The 24,045-nt window shown below is 39.8% G+C and overlaps 1 protein-coding gene across 1 annotated transcript in view; it reads left to right on the top strand.

The window, feature by feature from the left end:
• The first annotated feature begins 4,384 nt into the window (after positions 1-4,384).
• The window catches only part of Dmc1 (DNA meiotic recombinase 1), a 35,966-nt gene continuing 16,305 nt past the window's right edge, over positions 4,385-24,045 (top strand). The window contains exons 1-11 of the mRNA XM_051189388.1: positions 4,385-4,474; positions 5,062-5,106; positions 6,310-6,456; positions 9,776-9,858; positions 15,190-15,242; positions 16,441-16,482; positions 18,380-18,452; positions 20,502-20,593; positions 21,043-21,116; positions 21,239-21,353; positions 22,146-22,206. Of these exons, the coding sequence (XP_051045345.1) occupies positions 4,424-4,474; positions 5,062-5,106; positions 6,310-6,456; positions 9,776-9,858; positions 15,190-15,242; positions 16,441-16,482; positions 18,380-18,452; positions 20,502-20,593; positions 21,043-21,116; positions 21,239-21,353; positions 22,146-22,206 (836 nt within the window). The 5' untranslated portion in view covers positions 4,385-4,423. The remainder of the gene's footprint in view (positions 4,475-5,061; positions 5,107-6,309; positions 6,457-9,775; positions 9,859-15,189; positions 15,243-16,440; positions 16,483-18,379; positions 18,453-20,501; positions 20,594-21,042; positions 21,117-21,238; positions 21,354-22,145; positions 22,207-24,045) is intronic.

Raw genomic sequence — 24,045 nt, 5'->3', positions numbered from 1 at the left:
ACTTTTTCTCTCCCTGTTTGTGGTTTTTAAACATTTAAGAAGTTGCATAGAACCATCAGTATGATAGCCTAACAAGACTTTCTCCTCACTTCATGAATTTGTCATTACCAGGCTCATTTCAGTTTCTTTCTTTGAGTGTGTACTGCACACAACCTTCAAATATTATGAACATTTCTGTCTCCCAGCTGTCACTACACCAAACTACATATGTTAGATTTCCCTAAATCATCTTGCTGTGCTCTTTGCAGCTCTCCAGTATACTGTTGATGGCTTCAAACAAGTTGCTCAAAAGCTCCTGTATTTTAGGTGGATTCAAAAGGAAAGCCTGCCATCATTATCAGGTTCCTTCTCAAATGGACAATTTCCATTCAAGAAAACAGGCAACGATTCCGGAAAATAAGAGAATTTTGAAAACCTATAGCATTTGTCTTTAAACTATCCACAGAAGAGAGGAGTCCTTCAAAATGCCAATTGTTGTAGCGTCCGTGCTACCATCTCTACCACTAAACAGCCTAGAGATTGAAATAAAGACAAGACAACGGGTCATTCGTTCAATGGCAAAGTCGGAACGCCAAATGCCGTTTGCCAAATGCCGAATGTCATTTATTGAGGGGCAAGAACGGGCTTAAATACCGACTTATAGCACAGTGGAAAATTACAGGAATTTTTTGGCTTAGCTCCTCCCTGTGTTGTCACGAGGTATGGTTGTCACGGGGTGTGTGTCACGAGGTGTGTTGTCATGGGAAGAGTACCAAAAAAAGCTTTGGGGCAAAGAGTTCTGGCCAAGAGCTTCAGACTAGCTCAAGGCGCCTCAGGCCTCAGGGGTCCATGCAGGGCCCTACAAATTGTTTTGGTATTTATTACATCAAAAAGGTTCAAAAGAAAATAGAGGTCATCCTCTACTGCTGGGTCATCCAAGACACTTCCAAGCGACTTCAGCAGATGGTCTTTCAAGTGTTTTATGATTCTCAACAGTCAGTTTCCATTAAGGGGAAAAAAGAGGCAGTCTGAAGAGATGGCCCTGCTGACATCATAGCTGGCCCTGGGTTTCTATTTAAACGGGAACTAAAATTTGTTGGATTTCTGAGGACTATTTCGAACCACATTAGGACAAAGAAAATTACTCTTCATCCCAGATGAGAGGGCAGCAAATGAATCCGGAGAGGAGAGGGTAATGGAAAGTCTGAGGTACACAGCCAGGTATGGAGAGCTTGGAGTGAAAGCAGCCTCAGGCGGGCAGGAGACCCCTATGTCGCCCTGCTAACTGTTCCAGGTCGTCTCCCGCCCAGATCAGCCGCCTCGGCTCTGGGCCCCAACTTAGAATCCTCTCTCCTTGACTCAGCACCTCCCTCTGCCCAAGGGACTCCGGAGTTGTGACCTCAAGCCCAAAGCCCTCTTTCAAAGAGCGTGCTCCACAGCAGCCCTTCCTCCTCCCAGAGGCCTGCACGTCCCGTCCCGTCCCACCCCTTAGAACTCACTAGGGCTCTAGCCCCGCCCCCACAGTCTTCGTCCCGCCCGCCGCCTTCGCTCCACCCACATCCCTCGCCCCGCCCACATCCCTCGCCCCGCCCATATTGGGAGAGCGCTCTAGAGGTCCTCATTTGGCGCCAAACCCATAGAGATTTGACGTCTGGGTTGTCGGCCTCGGCGTTCTGGGTCCGAGTTGGAATCCCGGACTGTACGGGACAGTCCGAGTGGGATTCACCTTGAAAACCTCAGGGAGAAGGTGGGTTCGAGTGGGGGTGAGTGGCGAAAAGAGGAAATGTGGGTAAAGCTGAGGAAAACTCGAAGCGAAACTTTGAGAAAGCACGTCCTCTCCATGCCCTTTCTGTGGTAATTTTTGGTCATTGTTGGACTTGGCCCGGTGACTGTTGCCTTCCACCCTGGCCCTGGAGCATGTAGTGATTTCAAGACGTTCCCTGCCTGCTGTAAATAACTCCAACCTGAGTCTTGAAGGCCTCCTCACGAATTAGGGCCTGGAAATGTAGGCCTCAGGGGCCTGACTGAACCGCCTGCTGAGAGGCCACAGGCCTCTGACCCCTTGGCCTTTGCCTGTCGCTCCCTGCCTGTCCCCTGAAACCCTTCCCCTACCACTCCCCCCAGTCCCCTGAAATCCCTCCCCCTGCTGCTCCCTGAAAGTCCCCCAAAACCGAGGCTAGGTGCCCTGCTTCAGATCCCAGGGTCGGGGTGGGCACACCGGTGATCCCAGCAGAAGGCAGAGCTAAATTCCCAGCCAGTGGGTCTAACAGAACCTGCAGCTAAAGGAGAGAGGAGTTTGCTGATAGATTTGGTTTCCTCATTAAGGATAATCTGTGGAATTTGGGCTAGTCGTGCATAGAGGTGAGAGCAGGCATGGTGCTAAGCACACCTATAGTCCCAGAACTGGGGAGGTAGGAGAGGAGAGTCAAGAGTTCCAAGCCAGCTTGGATGGACTGTGTAAAATGTGTACACATACATTAAAAAACCCATCTCGGGGTGGTGGCGCACGCCTTTAGTCCCAGCACTTGGGAGGCAGAGGCAGGCAGATCTCTGTAAGTTCGAGGTCAGCCTGGTCTTCAAAGAGTGTTCCAGGACAGTCTCCAAACCTACAGAGAAACCAAACCCTGTCTTAAAAAACCAAAACAAACAAAAAAACATATCTCAGGAGGCAGAGGCAGGAAATTCGCTGCAAATTTGAAGCCAGTCTGTTCTACATATGGAGCTCCAGGACAGTCAAGGCTATAAGCAAAACCCTCTCTGAAGAATGAAAAAAAGGAACAATATTCTAGAAGAGACCACTCAAATAGTATCCTCTTTTGTACCCAACTTTTTGCTGCCTTAGTCGTTTGTTTACTTTGTGTTGGGCTTCAACACCTGACTTTGGTATTAAATGAGGAAACAATAAACCAAGAACAAGATTACTCATTTTATTGTAATGTACACCATCATATCTGTAGGTTCCTTGGTTAAAAAAGAAAAAAGAAAACTAAGTTGTCACTGGGTGTTGTTCCAGCTAGTTTTATGTCAGTTTGATATCAGCTAGTCATCTGAAGGAAGGGACCTCAATGGAGAATATGTTCCTGCAAGATCCAGCTGTAGAGCATTTTCTTAGTGATTGTTGGTGGAGGGCCCAGCCCATTGTGGGTGGTACTATTCCTGGGCTGGTGGTCCTAAATTCTGTAAGAACACAGGCTGAACAAGCCGTGATGAGCAAGTCCATAAGCAGCACCCATCCATGGTCTTTGCATCAGCTCCTGCCTCCAGGTTTGAAACCTGTTTGATTGAGTTCCTATCCCTACTTCTTTCAATGATAGACTGCAATGTGGAAGTGTAACCAAATCCCTTTCCTCTCCAACTTGGTTTTTGGTCGTGATGTTACATAGCAGAAATAAAAACCCTAACAGACAGGTACTACCGTATTTTTACAAAATTATGAAACTAGTAAGTACTATGGAATATATAGTTTTATGAAGTAGAAGATACATTTACCAGTGTAGCAGTTCAGAACCGGAAATCGAGAAGGTATTTATAAGGTATGAGAAAAAGAAAATCCTTTTACTAAAAGGAAAGATACAAAGAAGAATGGTACAAAGTTCTTTCTTTTTGGTGTGTGTGGTGGGGGTGGCTTGAGACAGGATTTCCTTGTGCAGCTTTGGAGTCTGTCCTGGAACTCTCTCTGTAGATGGATCTCTGAGTTCAAGGCCAGGCTGGTCTACAGGTCTACAGATGAGTTCCAGGACAGCCAGTGCTACACAAAGAAACCCTATCTAAAAAACAAAACAAAACAAAAAAAAAAAAAAAAAAGGGAAGAAGGAAGAAAGCCATGGAGGACAAGTCAGTAAGCAGCATTCTTCCACAACCTGTGCTTCAGATCTTGCTTCCAGGTTCCTGCATTGAGTGTCTCCTTTGGCTCCCTCAGTGATAGACTGAGACTGGGGTGTGTAAACTCTTTCTTCCCCAAGTTACTTTTGGTCAATGTTTTATCACAGCAATAAAAAAAAAAATTGGAAAACAACTACTTTTTTTTTTTTTTTTTTTTTTTTTTTTTTTTTTTGGAGACAGGGTTTCTTTGTAGTTTTAGAGGCTATCCTGGAACTAGCTCTTATACACCAGGCTGGTCTCGAACTCACAGAGATCTGCCTGCCTCTGACTCCTGAGTGCTGGGACTAAAGGCATGCGCCACCACTGCCCAGTGGAAAGCTACTTCTTAAATAACATTTTTCTTTCTTTCTTTCTTTTTTTTTTTTTTTTTAAGACAGTTTCTTTGTGTAGCCTTGGTTGTCTTGGAACTAGCTTTGTAGACCAAGCTGGCCTCAAACTCACAGAGATCTGCCTGCCTCTTCCTCCTGAATCCTGGGATTAAAGGCATCCACCACTACCTGGCTTTAAATGATATTTCTTATTTTCCCAGGATTGATTATTTTTCTGCCATTTCCCTTTCAACATGAAAGAGGATCAAGTTATGCAGGAAGAATCAGGAGTCCAAGATGAGGAGGTATTATAAGAATGTTGAAAGTTATGTTGATATTCAGTTTTCCACGAAGATCAAATTTCTTGTTTAGGAAATGAAAGTAGAAATAAGACATACACATAAACGTGTAACAATTTCTTTGGCAAAGAGTGCTAAGTTTAGCTGCTTAGCAACTAGTATGAAAGTTTTTGCCAAAGAAGAGATGAAACCCAATACTTCTTTCTGATAGGCAAATGCTCTTCCACTGATTATATCTCCAGCACCAAATGAAAGTAGCTTAATAACAACTTATTACTACCTATGCACACTGGTCCTGAAAAGGATATTAAGATTGGTATTAAATAAAATTGTCAGATGGGAGCTGGAAAGATGGCTCAGCAGTTAGGCTCGATGCTCTTCCAGAGGACCAGGGCTTAATTCTCAACATCCATATTGGTTTGTTTTCTAAATATGTAAAACTTGTTTGAAAGTGATTAATCCTACTTCAGTGTTTAGAGATATGGACCTGAAGTATTATGGAATTACTAGTGAATCAGTATTAGTCACTCCCCAAAATGTGAAACATTTATTTACATGTGAAGATATAAAATCATTCTTTCTCTTTCATTTAGGAATGTTTGTTTCAAGACATTGACCTGTTACAGAAACATGGAATTGTGAGTAACTTTTCAGTACTATATTAAACAGTCTGTTCCATTTTCTTAGCCTTGTCCTTACCAACCCAGGATAATTCTTTATTGTGAAGGGGATCTGTCTGTCTGAAGATGTTTAGCAGCAACCTTGGTGTTATAGAACAGTTTAATTCCAATATATGATAACTGACAACCCCCAGGAGCCAGAGATTTAAATAAAGCCAAATCTAAAGTTGTGCAGAATATAAATAAGGGGAACTTATTAACAGAAGTGTTGCCCTGGATAGCAACAAACCCAACCAGAGGATTCCCAGTATTGAAAAAAAAAAAAAAAAAAAAAAAAAAAACACTGGTTCAGCAGGGTGGTGGTGGTGCACTCCTTTAGTTCCAGCACTGGGGAGGCAGAGGCAGGTGGATCTCTGTGAGTTCCAGACCATCCTGGTCTACAAGAGCTAGTTCCAGGACAGCCTCCCAAACCACAGAGAAACCCTGTCTCGAAAAACAAAATAAATAAATAAAAATTAAAAACCACTGGTTTAGCTGGAGGCATTTGGAGCGTCTCTAGATAATCACAACCACCCCTTGTCCCTCTAAATTTAACATAGATAGATAATGCTTTCATTTACAGAAAATCCTGTTTGTCCGTTGACCAGGATAAATCATGGTGGCAGAAATGTAGACTATCAAAATTTGTGGATATCAGCACCAATCATTGGTGTTAAAGTTTGCTGAAGTTGTCTTCCTAAATCTTCATATTAATCTCTTTTCATTGACTTTAGAAAACAAGCAGGAGAAAATCCCAGTCTTTTGGTGATGTAGTTATTTGTGTTCTTCAGGAGCAGAAGGAAAAAATCCAACTTTGAAAAATGTAGAGAACACATTGGTAATGAAGTTCTGTAGAAGGAAGAGCTGAACTGAGGGGGTGAATGTGTGATAAATTTGCTGGCTTTTCCACCAACAGACTTTTTAATTTCTTGCTACACTGCCATGGTCTCACTAACATTCTTGGGAAAATCAGGGCACAGCCAGAACATTTGGCAGCCTGCTGAGTATGTTCTACTCTGATATTTCCAGAACATTTGGCTAGGTGGTGGGTGGGTTCCACCTGGTTGCTTGTATAAAATTAGCATCATGGTGGAAGGAGATGGACACGAAGCTCATGACATAGTAGAGGAGCCTTCCAGGTTGGGATTTTACCAATCTGCTATGCCCATTCTTTTATTTCAGAATATGGCTGATATTAAGAAACTGAAGTCTGTAGGAATCTGTACCATTAAAGGGATACAAATGACAACAAGAAGAGCCCTCTGCAATGTCAAAGGGCTCTCAGAAGCCAAAGTGGACAAGATTAAAGAGGCAGCCAACAAACTTATTGTAAGCCAAGTTCATTTTTTTTTTTTTGCTGTTTTGATTAAATAGAGTTGTCTTTGTAGTCTTTCTCATGAACACTAGAAACTACAATAGGAACCTTAAGTTCCTGTAGGTAGACCATAATAAATTATACTCCTCATGTTACCTGCTTATCACTTCAATCGCAAAGCCACACAATTAGTTTCTGGAAGTCTGACGTAAACATTGATATACTTAGAACATAGTCTGACCCCAAGTTCCATTCCTAGAACCCACAGGATAGAAAGAAACACCACGGCATTAACCCCTAATACACACACAGTTAAACACATTCAGTTAAAGTTCAGTTAAAGTTATTAAAAATCTAAAAAGAAAATCTGGTTTTTTTTTAAAAGATGCTTGGAATACTATTGAAGGTAATTATTTTACCAAAAGTTTTCTTTATACTGCTCTGACTTTTAAAAGTCCCTCTGCCTTTGTTTGTTTTTACCCTCCTTAGTTTGGTCTTTTTTTCTCATATATGCCTATAGCAGCTCTGAAGCTCAGTATTAAAGAATTTACTCTTTCCTGGAATAGGCCAGTTGGTAAGACAGTCCTAGATTGGAAAAAGACTAGCATCAGATGGGTCTATGTGTGCAGCTGAAATAGATATAACCATGAATATGTCCACTGAGGAAACTGAGTTCATAGTCTATACCTTCCAGTGGCGCCATGGACTGAAAGCTGTCCAGGCTGTCAGGGAAAGTCATATAGCCTTAAACTTAAATTCTCCTGAAGAGTTCTGGGAATCATCAGGGGACCCCTATTTTGAGTCTAGAAATAGGAATGTACACAAAAGTACTCACCAAGAAGCCTTCTCTACAGAAAACCAAGGCTTTCTATGTCTCTGTGTTTTGAGGGGGGTTCCTCATGACCAGAAGTGGCAGTCAAAGCAGGCAGGTAATACAAGAGATATTGTGGTCTTGACCATTAGTGTTCCTGGCTCAATTGCTCTGTTCTGGATCCACTAAGGCAATGTATCCAGAGGTTACTTCCTCAAGTGCCAGAGTGTCTAAGAAAATCCTACAGTAGTACCCAGATTTTGGCAAACTACTACATTCTAGTTCCTACACATATTTTTTGTTAGTCTGTTTTTTGAGACAGTTTCACTGTGCAGCCCTGGTTGTCTTGAAACTCACTGTTGATCTGGCTAGTCTTGAACCCTCAAACTCACAGAGATCTGCTTGCCTCTGCCCCACAAGTGCTGGGATTAAGGGTGTGTGCCACCACCACCCAACTTATTTTTATGTTTGTTTGTTTGTTTGTTTTGGTTTTCTAATACAGAGTTTCTCTGTGCAGCCCTGGATATCCTGGAACGACTCTGTAGAGCAGGGTGGCCTCAAACCCTTAAATTCACAGAGATCTCCCTGCCTCTGCCTTCCAAGTGCTAAGGTTAAAGGCATGTGCTACTACCATCCAGGTTGCTCCTACACTCCTTTAAAAAAAGGCTCTGTGTGTGTGTGTGTGTGTGTGTGTGTGTGTGTGTAATATAGTGAAGAGACTTGCACTAATGGCAACATGTGGAAGTCAGAGAACAATTTTGTGAAGTTGGTTGTCTCCTTTAACCTTTAATTAGGTTTTGGGATTGAACCAAGGTCAAGTTCAAAGCTTGCATTTTTATCCAATGAGTCATTTTATCATCCTCCATAGTCTTCTTATTTTTAGAAGCTAAATCTCATTATTTTGTATGTATGTGCAGGTATGCATACATATGTGTACACATGTGTGGAAACCTCAGATATAATTCCTTGGGCACCATTCACTTTTGGGGGGTGGGTGGTTCTCACTGTCCTAGAACTCATGAAGTTGGCTAGGTTGACTGGCCAGTTAACTCCAAGAATCCACCTTGTCTGTCTCCTTCATGCTTAGATTACAAGTGTACTTCTTTCTGTTTTTTTTACATGAGTTCTGGGAACTGAACTTCGATCCTTGTGCTTTCGTAATAACAGTTTTTGGCTGAACTATCTATCTGACCCCTAAATCTCAAGTGCATGCATGGTGTATATATATATATATGTATTGTGTTTGGGTACATGTGCCTATGCTTGTGCATGTAGAGGCATCCTTTGTCTTCCTCTATTACTTTCCACCTGGGTTTTAAATTAATTATTTATTTTTATTTTATGTATATTGGTATTTTCTCTATGTGCATGTCTGTATGATGGTCTCAGATCCCCTGGAGGTAGAGTTTCAGGCAGTTGTAAGCTGCCATTTGGGTACTGGGAATTGAACTCAGGTTCTCTGGAAGAGCAGCCAGTGCTCTTAACTGTTGGGCCATCTTTCCAGACCCTCTACCTTGTTTTTGAGATAAGGTCTCTTAACAGAACACCTGGCTGACCAGTGAGCTCCTGGGAACTACCTCCCATGTCCCAGTGCGGGGTTACAAACACAAACAGCCATACCAAGCTTTTTACATAGCTGCTGGGGATTTGATCTCAACTTTTCTTGCCTACATAACAGCCATAAATTTCATCATTCAAGGAAAACAAAACACTTTTTTTGCATCCAGAGTCTCATCCTTTCTTAACTAAAGCTAGGCCTAGCTTACTCTTCTTTCCTCCAAGTTCTTCAAAGTTTAAGAACCACTGGAACAACAAAGAAACATTTGGGTCCATTTTCACTGTTCATCACTACATCAGTTCTAGTTCGTTAATTCGGCAAATGAGTGATGCATCTGCCATTTAAGACATTGTCTCATGAATAATGAAAACTACAATTTCTGGGATCCTTAAAATGTCTAGGGCCTGGGGATGCGGGGGAATGATGCTATTGAATGAGATCAGTTGCATCATCCAGAAAAATACTGTTCTGTTTTGTGCCATGAATGTGTTTCATTTATTCTTTATGGCTATACTCTAAGAATACACTATTATTATCCATTCTAGACCTCAAAAATGGATTCTGGAATTGTTCCAGGTACCCCTATATCAGGCTACATAATAAGAATGTGAGATGATCCTAAAGCCTTTTTTTAAAAAGATTTTCATCTTCTGTGTATGAGTGTTTTCCATCTATGTATGTACACTATGCGCATGCAGTGTCCATGGAGTTGGGTCCTTTGGAACTGGAGTTACAGATGGCTGTGAGCCACCTTGTGGGTGCTAGGAATTGAACCCCGGTCCTTTATAAGAGAAATAAGAGCTCTTAACCACTGCATCATCTTTTTAGCCCCAAGCTTGTTTTTGTTCATGTTCTAATAGAAATGATGAGCTTGATAGCTGATCAAGGAGTGCTTGGAGGCACTTGGCATCGCAATCGTCTTACACTGTTTTTTTTTTTTAACCTCTCTATTGTCTTTCTTTAGGAACCAGGATTCCTAACTGCATTTGAGTACAGCGAAAAGAGGAAGATGGTTTTCCATATCACTACTGGGAGTCAGGAATTTGAGTGTGTATCTGAATTGTTATTACCACTAACTAAGTACAACACTTGGAGTTCATTTTTCATTTCCTCTATTTCGTCATGATTTCCATTATCATGAGTAGAAGTAGCTTCCTCCTTACCTTGTAGTGTTTGTTCCAAGGTTAACATGAGGCAAACTACATTTCTTCCAAGGAATTCATTCCCATAAGTCATTTCTAATTTGGCCTTTATTTATGTATGACATGAAATATCAGCTTACATTTCATTCCTTCCCATCTTTGTTGATAAAGAAATCAGTTGATAGAATGAATATTTTTAGGAGAAACAATTACTATAAGACTCATTCTTCAGCAAGAGTGGGTCTAGCATCCTTTTTCATTTGCTCTTATGATTTCTGACATGTATTATCATTTTTCCCCAATTTGATTATAAGGAGTTTTCCCCAAAATATTTCACACACACACAGAGAGACACATGTATGTGTATATATATATAGATATATGTATGTATGTATATGTATATATACATATATATTTTTTTAAACTGAGTCTCATTAGATTATTCAGGGTGATATTAAATATAGGTAGGTGCTCAAGTGACTTTCCTGCTTCCAAGCAGCCAAGGCCACTGAGCCCAACTTTATTATTTTTTTAATAATAATTAATTTTGCTGGGGGTGGGGGTGCATGCCTTTAATCCAAGCACTTGAGAGGCAGAGGCAGCTGGATCTTTGTGAGATTAAGGCCAGACTGGAGTACAGAACAAGTTCCAGGACAGCCAGGGTCGCTACACAGAGAAACCCTGTCTCAAAAAAGAAAGTTAATTTATATATTTTTCTCCTTTACTAATTTAGCTCTTCTCTCTCCCAAGAGCCTATAATTGTAATAATATATTTATGAAAAGCTAGGTGGTTTATTTTTTAATGGCAGAAAAGGCAGGGTTTGCTGATGAAGTATAATTAGGGTACACCAAGAATGATGCCTAGGTTTTAGTTCTGAAGATCAGGAAAATATAGATCACAAATAAAGGACTTGCAGGAGGGGCAGGTTTAGGACCAAAGGCTGAAGATGAAGACTATGAAGTCTAAACTACTTATTAGACTCAAATGAATGCTAAGCTAAGTGTACAATCCAGGTCTCTCTCTCTCTCTCTCTCTCTCTCTCTCTCTCTCTCTCTCTCACTCTCACTCTCTCTCTCTCTCTCTCTCTCTCTGTTTTTCAAGACAAGATATTTCTCTGTGTAGCCCTGGCTTGTCCTGGAATCCACTCTGTAGACCAAGCTGGCCTCAAACACAGAGATCCACCTGCCTCTGCCTCCAGAAGGCTGGAATTAAAAGTGTGCAACACCACTGCCCTGTCCAGGACTCTCATTTTTTTTCCAGACAGGGTTTCTCTGTATTACTTTGGGGCCTATCCTGGAACTAGCTGGCCTGGAACTCACAGAGATCTGCCTCCTCTGCCTTCTGAGTGCTGGGATTAAAGGCATGCACCACCAACACCTGGCTTCTCATTTCTTAAAACTATAACATCACTATTATACCTAAAACTAGTAATTCCTTGTCATCAGTTATCTTCCCAGAGAGCTCAATTTTCCAACTGTCTCATGGATGACACGTGTGTGTGTGTGTGTGTGTGTGTGTGTGTGTGTTGGGGGGGTTGAGTCTCATGACATTACCCAGGATGACTTCAACTTGTCATCTTTCTGCTTCAGCCTCCCAAATGCTGAAGCAGACAATGCACTGATGGGGCATGTCTCTCTGTATGCTGTGAATATATGTTTCTCTTATTGGATGATGAATAAAGCTGTTTTGGCCAGTGAACAGGCAAAATTTAGCTACGCAGGAGTTCTGAACAAAGAGGCAAGAAAAGAAAGACAAAATGAGATGCTATGTAGCAGCCAGAGAGTCAAGAGACCAAGGCATTCTCTGGTAAAACAAGACCACCTAGAGATACACAAATTAATAGAAATGGGTTAGTAATTAAGAGAAAACTAGCCAGTAAGAAGCCTAAGCCATTGGCTAAACAATTATAACAGGTATTAAGTCTCAGAGTGGTCTTTTCATTAAGCAGCTGTGGGACCTGTGGGTGGAAAGAAAACCAGTCCAGTGGGACCCAGACTAAGCTGAGAAAAATCTTCCTCTACAATGCACCACCATACCTGGCTATATGTCTAATTACTAACTAGTAAAATCTTTCCAAGGGCTAGATATGGCCCAGTGGTCAAGTACTCACCTAGCAATTGCAAGGCACTGTGCTCCTCAGTGCCCCAAGAAAGCAAGGTATCTCCTCAAAGGTACATATCTTTTTTAAGTCTAATAATCTTAGAAGTGTAGTGAGAGTTAGACATTCATAAATGTTCAACTATTGTTCATAAGCTTAATTATCAACTTCAAAACCACAGATCTAATGCCACAACTATCCAGCTATTCTATTATTATCAGAAAGCCAAAGTCTCCCATATTTTGAAAGTTCTCAAACACCAAATAGTAATGTGTAGGTTTGATTGGTATCTGTTTAAGTATTTCTAGATTTAAAATATCACTCTTCTGCACCTAATTCCAAATGTCCCTGCGTTTTACAAAGGACATCAATTTTTAAATCTATTTATTTATTATGTGCATTGGTGTCAGATCTTGGAGTTACAGACAGTTGTGAGCTGCCATGTGGGTGCTGGGACTTGAACCCTGGTCCTTTGAAGAGTAGTTAGTGACCTCTCCAGCCCCAGGAAATCATTTTATTATCATAAATACTTTGGGCTGCTTTCACAGATAAGCTTTAGGGTTACTTTTTTTTTTTTAGCTTTCAACATTGCATAAATACCAGAAATTTTGACTGATATTTTCCAAAACTATACATTTTCAGGGTGAGTCTTCTCAAGATGAAGAGAGCATGCAAAGTCTTTAATAGTTATCTGACTTATAAAATTTTCCAAGGGCGTTTACTCCTTGTGAGATGATTTTGTAGTCAATGTCCTTCTCAGATTATGCATGCCAGTATCTTATTTTGTCTTATGTGTATGAGTATTTAGCCCATGGAGGCCAGAAAAAGGTATTGTACCCTCTGGAACTGGAGTTACAGACGGTTGTGAGCCACCATGTGTGTCTAGAAATCAAACTCAGACTTCTATAAGAGCAGCAAGTGCTCTTAACCATTGAGCAATCTCTCCAACCTCTTTTTTCTCCTTCTTTCTTTCCTCCCTTTCTCCCTTTCTTCCTCCCTCCCACTCTCCCTCCCTCCCTTCCTTACTTCCTTACTTCCTCACTTCCTTCCTTCCTCCCTTCCTTCCCGGCTGCCTTCCAACTCACTGAGATCCACCTGTCTCTGCCTCCATGGTGCTGGGATTAAAGGCATGCGCCACCACCACCCAGCATCCCCCCCCCCACCCCACCCCTACTTTTTCCTAATTGAAGTCATCATGGCCCTTAATAAGTTTTTCGATAACTTCCAAAATGCTTCAATTTGCATTTACATTGCTGTCTTACTTAGACAAAGATAAATCTATTCTCTTAAGGCTTTATCTGATTTGTGATTGTATCCCCAAAGACATGCTAATAGAAACTACAAAGGCTTCTTAAGGGCTTCTTTAGGTCTCAGGACAGTAACACATATTTACTGCATTTAATGAATGGATGAATGAGATCATAACTTTTTAGTTCTTCTCATAAATTGAGAACATTAAGTGCATTAAAACATTGTTATTAATTAAATATATGCTGTCAAAACCGGCAGTTTTCTTCTGTTAACATTGTATATACTCTCTGTCTTAGTTAGGGTTTCTACTGCTATCATAAAGCACCATGACCAAAAGTAACATGGGGAGGAAAGGGTTTATTTCATTTTACAACTCCACCTACTCCTTTCCCTTTGGCTTTTTGAAATAGGGTCTATGTCGCTCTGCCTGTCCTGGAACTCACTATGTAGACCAGGCTGGCAGTGAACTCACAGAGATCCTCCTGATTCTGTCTCCCTTGTGCTAGGATTTATGGTGTGCACCACACCCCACTCGAATAAATCTCAGTCTCCAACACTGACACAAATTAGGGCAGGAACTCCAGGCCTGAACCTGGAGGCAGGAGCTGAAGCACAGGCTATGGAGGAATGCTTCGTACTGGCTTGTTCCTCAGGGCTTGCTCAACTTTCTTTCTCATTATACCCAGGACCCTCTGCTAGGAATGATACTGCCTACAATGGCCTGGGCCCTCCAACCTCAACCATTAATCAGGAAAATGCCTTCCAGACTTGCCTATAGGCCAATATGATCGAGACAGTTTCTCTATTAAGATTTCTTCTTTCCCGATGTCTTAGCTTGTTTCAAGATGTCATAAAAAACCAACCAGCATACTGTCTTTGAATATTTTCTTTTCTAAAAGGATCTGCCTAAAATTTGGTTTTATGTGAGATAAACCAACAATGACAATCACTAGGTTCTCTTAATATCTGTCTTTCATATGTCCCTGAGCATATTAAAAATTAAAGTTGGGCTTGGTGGTGCATATCTTTAACTCCAGCCCTTAGGAGTCAAAGGCAGGTGGATCTCTGTGAGTTTGAGGCCAGCTTGGTCTACATAATGAGTACCAGGACAGCCTGGTTTACATAGAGAAATGTGCCTGAAAAAAAATTTGGAATATTCAATTAACTTTTAGAAACATTATCTGTGCACAGTTTGAGAAACTTGATTAGTAACAAGACCATTGCATGTGTATAGTTCAGGCTTTCTTAGCATGTGTAAGAAAGCACCACCAAAAAAAATAAACACTTTTTTCTTTTATTATTATTTTTGTGTTTTGAGACAGTTGCTCTGTGTAGCCCTGGCTTTCCTTGAATTAGCTCTGTAGACCAGGCTGCCCTCAAACTCAGAGATCCTCCTGCCTAGGCTGACCCAGCGCTAGGATTAAAGGTGTATACTACCACCACCCAGCTTAACAAATCTTTTAATTCCAATTCAAAAGAATAATGCACATAAATCTTTAGGAACTCATTTACTGTTGCTGCTCAGAAGTAAGAACAGGGCTTATAAATTGATTTGTTCGTCTTCCTGTTCATCCACAATAGAACCCATGATCAAAACAGTGAGTGTCATTTCTTTCAACTATGAATTCTCATTCTTATTGTATAGATAGATAATATATTATTATTGATGCAAATTTCATCTTTTTGAGACAGGGTCTCTCCTGGCTGTCCTATAGAGTGTCCTGAACTTACTCTATAGACCATACAGGCCTAGAACCCACAGAGACCCCTCAGTCTCTGCCTCCTGAGTGCTGGGAATTAAAGGCATGCATCACCACACCCAACTCATCTCCTTTCTTGATGTCTGTATTTATAGTTTGTTATCAATACTTTATATCTGTTTCCAGTAAATTACTAGGAGGTGGCATTGAAAGTATGGCAATTACAGAAGCTTTTGGAGGTAGGTAGAATCTTAATAGTTTTATATGAAATGACATATGTGTATATATGAATAAATATATAAATATATAACTAAACAATAAAAATAAGTTTCTATTAGAAATTTTTAACAAAGTATCAATTATTATAGTACAGGATCATTCCAAGGTAAAGTGAAAATATATACTGTTAGCTTATTTCTTATTGACATTTTCCTTCCTCTTATCTCTGATTACTATAGAAAGAAATTGAATTTTTTCTTATTCCCTTAAAAGGTAATTCAAAAATAAGGTCTATTATGCATATTCCATGAATATAGAGAATAAATTTCTTCTCAGCTTATACCATATGTAATATGGTGTGTGTGTGTGTGTGTGTGTGTGTGTGTACATGTGTGTGTACAGGGTCTTATTGTGTGGCCCTGACTGGAATTCACAAAGAACTACCTGCCTTTGCTTCCCTAGTGCTAATATTAAAGGCCTGCACCACCATATCTGGCCTATATGCTTTATTTTTACAAACAATCCGTTTATAGGTATTTTAAATGCTGAATCTGATGGTACAATATTTGCACTCTTAGAGAACTAAATGTTTTGTTGTTACTATTTTTGTTGACTTGAAGAAATAAATTTGATTTTTATTACTTCTGTTGACTCAAATCTTAGCAATTCATCTTCTTGTATATTATTTGTGAGCTTTTTAAATTTTTAAATTGAGAGTTCAGTGTACCTAAGTGATTAGGGAAGTTTTTCTATGGAAAACATTTGCTTCTGCTGGTAAATGGGGATGTCACCATTCAAGATGACATCAGTTTCTCCTGGAGGATCTCAGCATAGTGAAAGAGTCTGGCTGTCTTTTCTGTGGTCAGGTCTTAAACTTTTATTTGTATGAATAGACCTATGGAAAATTTGCTTTAAATTAATTATAACCTAAACAGTACTTATGTTGAGGAGATGAATATGTTTCTCTCCCACTTTTGGTATTCATACATGAGCATCCTTTTGTGATAGGACATCCTTTAAGAGTGAGATTTGACACTTAGAAAGCAGTGAGGTCTTCTGTGGAGAATACTGGAGATGGAATTCGGGACCTTGGGCATTTTAGCCAAGTGTTGTACCACTAAGCAATAACCCAAATGCAGTGTTAGCTTTGTTTGTTTAGTGAAAACATATAAATACTAACTATACTTTTCTAAAAGTTTCTTTTTCTAAATTTCACAGAATTTCGTACTGGAAAAACTCAGCTGTCTCATACCCTCTGTGGTAAGAACACATACTAACATAAACAACATGACAGTGATAATCAGAATGTTCACTTACTAGACCTCTACTTCATTTTACATGATCTTGTGCAGTCAGATCAAATGTTCAAGAAAAGGAAAGCTCAAGAGGTTAAGTAAACAGTCCATTGTTACTCAGATGGCTTTGGAATGTGTGTGTTTGAGGTACTGTTGTCATTGCTGTACTATAAACACCTGCTTGGAAGTACAGAGAAGGTAAGTGCTTTGTGGTGAACTGACAGAAGAAGCCAGTATATCAAATTCTTCCTATCTACCTTTTCTGTCTTTTTTTTTCAAAGACTAATTTATTTATTATGCATACAATGTTTGCCTGTACACCAGAAGAGGGTACAAAATCTCATGATAGATGGTTGTGAGCCACCATGTGGTTGCTGGGAATTGAACTCAGGACCTCTGAAGAGTAACCAGTGCTCTTAACCTCTGAGCCATCTCTCCAGCCCCCCTTTTCTGTCTTTTTAAGATTTATACAATCTGAAGAGAAACCAGAGTATTATTTTGTCTTTCCATAAAATTTATTGAGGCCTAGAATACTTTACTGCATTCTGTCCAAAGAGAAGCATAAAATTAAATTTGGGGCCCAGTGGATAAAGATATTTGCCTTCAAACTTGAGAGACTGAGTTTGATCCCTAGAACCCACAGAGTGATAGGAGAGAGCTGACTCCTATAGTTATCCTTTGACTGCCACAAATATCCCATTGCATCATGTGCCCCTAAAATAATAAGTAAATATAATTAGGGTTTTTTTTTGTTGTTTTCTTTTGTTTGTTTGTTTTGTTTTTTCGAGACAGGGTTTCTCTGTGGCTTTGGAGCCTATTGTGAAACTAGCTTTGTAGACCAGGCTAGCCTCGAACTCATAGAGATCTGCCTGCCTCTGCCTCCTGAGTGTTGGGACTAAAGGCATGCACCACCAACACCTGACTTAGTATGAAGTAATTCTTTATGTTAATTACTACAATACAATGCATATGAGTTGGGGATGTAGCTTGGTTGATAGAGTTGTATCTAGCATGCATGAAGCCCTGAGTTCAATTCCCCAGCTCAAGCCTATAATCTTCATTCTGCAGAGGTGGATCAGAATTCAAGGTCATCCTTGACTATATAGTGAGAATCTACCTTTAAAAAAGGAAGGAAGGAAGGAAGGAAAGAAAAAAGGAAGGAAGGAAAGAAAGAAAAAAGGAAGGAAGAAAAATAAATGCTTCGGCTAGGGAAATGGCTCAGTTGAGAAAAGTGTTTGCCATATAACTATGAGGATCTAAGTTTGCATCTGTATCACTTTTGTAAAAAGCTAGGCATTGCAGCACACACCTGTAACCACAGTGCTGGGGAGACTGAAGCAGGAAGATTCCTGGCCCTTGCTGTCCAGCCAGTCTGGCACAAATCAATAAGTTCCATATTCAATGTGAGATGTTGTCTCACAAAAGGAGGACATATATGTGGACACACACTGGAACAGGTACACATGCCTACAGTAAACACATACATATGTATACACGAGAAGTAAATCTATTTAAATATTACTGTAATTGAAAGGTAACTAAAATTATTTAGCATAAATTATATTTGTGATTATTATGAAAATAAAATTAGTAACATTGTTTATTTGGGAGAATTGGCTTTGACAATTTCCCATTGTGAGAGGTATTAAAATTCCTAGTTAAATTAAATAATTATTATACTGATGAGTATTTATTTTACTACTAGTCACAGAGGTGGAAATACAGCAATTTTTAGAAGCCAAAGGTCATTCTTTGCTAAGTTTACTAGAGCTGCAATCACTGTAAACTTAAAGTTAATTTATATGTTTATTTCTGCAAAGTTTATTCATTCCTGTTAATATTAATTTTTAATTGTTCCCTAGTGACAGCGCAACTTCCAGGAGCAGGCGGCTACTCAGGAGGAAAGATTATCTTCATTGATACAGAAAATACTTTGTAACCTTTTTATTTAAACAAGGCCTCAGGGCAATGTGGTTGAGCAATATTACTACAAAAGAGACTGTGTCTTGATGTATCATTTTTGTAGTGATCCTAGTAACCAACAATAATGATAAAAACCAAGAGGACAGCAGTGTTGACCAAGTGCTCACATCACTGCTTGATTCATTTCTCTACATGGTTTGATGCAAAATGTCAAGACAAATACATGAGATGAAATTGTATCATAATCATTTTTAAAACTTCATATCCAAAGATTTTGCCTCAAGTAGAAGAAAAGACTTGAACAACTTAAATATACAATAGGAAAGGGTCAGAGCTGTCTTTGTGTCACAGAGAGTATGACAGTTTAATTGATATAAAACTCTTCTAGAGTACACAACCAGAAAAGTGATTTGGGTCAAAGACATGAAGGACTTTACACTGATAATGGGTTAATATGGTCATCAGATCCATGTGGTAATCAGTAAATTACTTATAGATGTATTGCACTTTACCTCACTGTAAGCTAAACTCTTGTTTGGGGGTTTGTTTTGCTTTGTTTTTGTTTTTTGAGACATGGTTTCTCTACCTGTCTCTAGTTGTCCTGGAACTCATGTAGACCAGGCTAGCATCAAACTCAGAGATCCACCTGCTTCTGCCTCCTGAGTGCTAGGATTAAAGATGTGTGCCACCACCACCTGGCTTATTTTTATTTTATTTATTCGTTCACTTGTTTATTTATTTGTGGTTTTTTGATGCAGGGTTTCTCTGTGTAGCCTTGGCTGTCTTGGAATTCACTCTGTAGATCAGGCTGGGCCTCAAACTCAACAGAGATCTGTCTGCTTCTGCCTCTGACTCTTAAATGCTGGAATTAAAGGTGTGTGCTACCACTGCCTAGCAATAGTTTATTTTCTATAAGCAATGCAAAAAAAATGGTGAAACAATAGACATGAAGTTGGTTTTGTTTCTTCATTTCACTTGCAACACTGTTAGTCACTAAAGACCATAGAATAAAGTGTTGACTACTCTCTGTAGTTTATTTATTGGTGATTATTAGCATCTTTCAGGGCACCTTTGTGGATGTACAGGAATTTACTAATTTCAGAAAGCTACCAACTTCTTTAGAAACTATATAAAAGACAAAGACAAAAACCTGCTAATCAAATCAGTCCCTTTTAGACCCTTGAGGTTAATTTTTAACCCTTCATGACATCAAATTTATAATTTTTTTGTCACACATTAATAGTGGGATGCAAAGCTATTCCATTTTGAGCCAATGAAAATTTTGAAGTGACTTGGATTATAACTCAGTGACATTAGATTAGTGTTCTAGAATAGGTCTATTTATTTATTTACTTATTTATTTATTTATTTTCAGGACAGGGCTTCTCTGTAACAGCCCTACCTGTCCTGGAACTAGCTCTGTAGACCAGGCTGGCCTTGAACTCACAGAGATCCACCTGCCTCTGCCTCCCGAATGCTGGAGATTAGGTCTATTTTTATAGAGCTACAAACAAAAGAGATTCACAAAACCTTAGTTTCTGGTTTTTCTCTTAAACTATTCTGCTGCATAATCCAGTTATTTGCCAAAACTCTTTGTCAGTGTCCTTGTAAAATAAGGACATCACAACTAGCTTCTAAACTTATTTTAAAACTTAATATTTAATTTCTGCTTTACCATTCTCTGTGACTTCCTACCACTACTTAAGGTGTTTTGAAGCACTTATAGAAAAGGGGCTCACTGGGCAGTGGTGGCGCATGCCTTTAGTCCCAGCACTCAAGAGGCAGAGGCAGGGGATCTCTGTATGTTTGAGACCAGCCTGATCTACAAGAGCTAGTTCCAGGACAGCCTCCAAAGCCACAGGGAAACCCTATCCGGAAAAACAAAAAAGAAAAAAGAAAAGAAAAGGGGCTCTGGCAGTCCTTAAGTGATAACTAGCATCCAGAATGCTTCTGCAGACACACTGTTACATCTCAGTCGTTTTACTCACTCAGTGCTACCTTTTGTAGCTAACTAAACTTTCTTTGGAATTGGTTTATTGGATCCTTAATTTGGCACACTAGCCGTCCAGATCGCCTTCGTGACATTGCTGACCGCTTCAACGTAGACCATGATGCAGTACTGGACAATGTACTTTATGCTCGCGCCTATACTAGTAAGAACCCTGGACAGTTGCATTTTAAGCTTGGGTTATAGGAAGGCTGACAACAGTAATTTATCATCTAGTGATACAACATTTTCATCTGTTTCCTTGTTTTATTTAAATTTTCTGCAAACTAGTCTGTAAGTATCATCTGTTAAGTACTCAAGATGCTCAAATGTCTTCAAATTCTTTATTTGTTATCTCTGAAGTGTAGAGTAGCAGTTATTTTCCCCTGTTGTGCTGGGAATGACATGCTAGGCATGTGGCTTACCACTAAACTAAAACCACCCAGAGCAACATTCTTGCTAAGGTACCATTTGCCATATATGCTCAAGCAGAATATGCAATTCTTACTTAGTATAGTTGGGAGAAAAGAAGAACTCTGCCTGTCTCTCAAAAACATATACATGAGCTTAGCCTCTGCTTCTGGCTTCTGTAACATTTTCTGTCTTTCTCATTAGGTGAACATCAGATGGAGCTACTTGATTATGTAGCAGCCAAGTTTCATGAAGAGGCTGGCATTTTCAAACTATTGGTACAGGCTTTTAAATAATGTTCACTGAAAGAGCTATTTAGCATATTTTTCTATTCTGTGTAAATAGTCATCTTCCTTCTATTTTAAAATCAATGTTTGGTTTTATGTTACTCCTGCTGCAGATCATTGACTCAATAATGGCACTTTTTCGAGTGGATTTCAGTGGCCGTGGGGAATTGGCTGAACGACAGCAAAAATTGGCCCAGATGTTGTCACGACTCCAAAAAATCTCAGAAGGTAAATCTTTAAAATAAAATGTCAGTGTCACATAGCATCTGTTGACTATGTTTGCTGTAGTATAGTTTGCAGAGAAGATCAGAAGGTTGTCAGAAGTATAACATTTTCAATTACTTTCATAGTTTAAATGATTATTTAAACTAAAATTGATTCTAATATAAATAACAATGATGACTTTAAGTGTTTTTTATTACTAATTAAAAAATAGGAAGCTGGGCATGGTGGCACATGCCTTTAATCCTAGCTTTTTGGAGACAGAAACAGGTGTATCTCTGAATTCAAGGCCAGCCTGGTCTACATAATTAGTTCTAGTCCAGCCAGGGTTACATAGAGAAACCTTGTCTTGAAACAAAACAAAACAAAATTCCATTTGAGGTTGATTTTAAACTGGATAGTGGTGGCCCTCGATTTTAATCCCAGCACTGGGGAGACAGAGACAGACAAATCTTTGACTTTCAGGCCAGCTTATAGGCTCCAGAGCTACACAGAGAAACCCTGACTCAAGAGAAAAAAAAAAAAAAAAACTGATTCCTAAACTGAAATCTACTTTTTGTTTTGTTTTTCAAGGCAGTGTGTGTGTGTGTGTGTGTGTGTGTGTGTGTGTGTGGTGTGTGTGTGTTGTAGACCTGGCTGTCCTGGAACTCATAGAGATCCACTTGCCTCTGCCTCCCAAGTGTTGGGATTAAAGGTATACACCACCACCAGCACCCAGTCTAAACTGAAATCTAAACAATGAACTTTGTATTTTTATTGCCCTTCTCTTAGTTTCTTGATTTTATTTTTTTAATGCAGAATATAATGTTGCTGTTTTTGTGACCAATCAAATGACTGCAGATCCAGGAGCAACAATGACGTAAGCTCTTGTATTGCACAGAGATTACTATCAAAAAGTTAGGGTATAGAATAAAATCACTTAGAAATAATCAGCCTTATCTGGTTGTGATAACACATGCCTGTAATCCTTGAACTTGGGAGATGAAAGCAAGAGGATAGTGAATTCAAAATCAGATTGGGCTATGTCATAAAGCCTCATCCCAAAACAATAATAATCAGCCTTGATATGGGCAGGGTTGCCAGTTCCTCCTTCAGATAGGGCTGTGGAAAGGCCCGTCTGGTCGGTCTCTTCCTGGGGCTGAGGGGGATGGAGACCCAAACCTCCCTCCTAGATACCAGAGAGAACCACACTGAGTCAGGAGCCTTGTTAAAGCAGGTGCTTATTTTATTGTAACATGTGCTTATATAGTGTTGTAAAAGAGGGTGGGGATCTTAGGATGAGCTGAGGTGTAAGGGCCAATAATATTTCACCACATTAGCAGTAGCTGGGCAGAGGCAGTTTTGCTGAGTCACTCCTATGAGGAAGTGATAGGCAAAAGATAGGTCACCAAACTCTAGGCAGGCTCAGGAAGTTCCACTAGGCCTTGCATCTGGGCCTTTTTAGGCCTAACACACAGTGTATTTTAAATCACTTTATTGCACTGTGTGTGCACTGTTACCTCATAACTGCACATAGTGTTCATTTGTTATTCAGAACCTTTTTTGTATTCTCTATAGCATAAAGCAGTATTTTAACAATTTTTATCAGTACTAGGGGCCCTACTTTGCTATAAGACAAAGGTATTAAAGGACAATAAGAAAAAGATATCAGGGGCTTGAGTGATGGATGGTTCGTCAGTTTAGAACACTTGTTGCTCTTGCAGAAGACCTAGGTTTAAATCCCAGCACCTACATGGTAGCTCACAACTATCCATAATGCCAGTCCCAGTACCTTCTGACCCATGCAAGCACTGCATATGCACATGATGCACATACATGCATAAATTCAATCAAAACACTTGTATGCATAAAATCTTTAAAAAGAAGATGATCATCTAGATGGTGGTAGCCTCATATGCCATTAATCCCAGCACTTGGGAGGTAGAAGCATGTAGAGGAGGACAGCCAGATCTATGGAGTGAGTTTCAGGAAATCCAGGGCTACACAGTGAAACCTTGTCTCAAAAAATAAAATGGAGCCTGGAGAGATAGCTCAGAAGCTAAGAGCACTGGTTCCTCATGTCAGGCAGAAGTGGCACATGCCTTTAATCCCAGCACTCAGGAGGCAGAGGCAGGCAGATCTCTGTGTATTCAAAGCCAGCCTGGTTCCAAAGCAATACATAGAAACCTTATCTTGAAAATACAAAAACAAAACAAAACAAAACAAAAAGAGCACTGGTTCCTCTACCAGAGGTCCTGAGTTCAATTCCAGCACCCACACGGTGGCTCCCAACCATCTATAAAGAGCTCTGGTGTCCTCTTCTGTCATGCAGGCATACCTTTGGGCAGAATACTGTGTATGTAATAGATAAATAAATCTTAAAAAGAAGAAAATGATCTTAGGCAGATAAAGCTTATATTCCAGAAACATTAAAACAAAAATAGGCACACACACACACACAGACACACACACAAAGTCTACTGCTCATAGAAACAACGTCAGTTGCACAAAGCATATTCAGAATTTCCTGAGGTATCTGCCGACATGTAAGAGTACAATGGCTCTCTGAAAGATGGGAAGGAATAGCAAAGAAAAGAGAGCTAAAATAAAATTGTGAAAGCATAAAATTCAAAGGAAGGTTTGTTATCACCATCCAGAATGTTTGGCTGAATAAGCAGCCAAATAACCCTGAGTTCATAGTGACTTTCAAAATCTTTTC

The sequence above is a fragment of the Phodopus roborovskii genome, unplaced genomic scaffold (assembly GCF_943737965.1).
Source record: "Phodopus roborovskii unplaced genomic scaffold, PHOROB, whole genome shotgun sequence".
NCBI lineage: Eukaryota > Metazoa > Chordata > Mammalia > Rodentia > Cricetidae > Phodopus > Phodopus roborovskii.
Note: the sequence above shows the minus strand (reverse complement) of the source record. Positions and strands in the feature narration are given on the sequence as shown.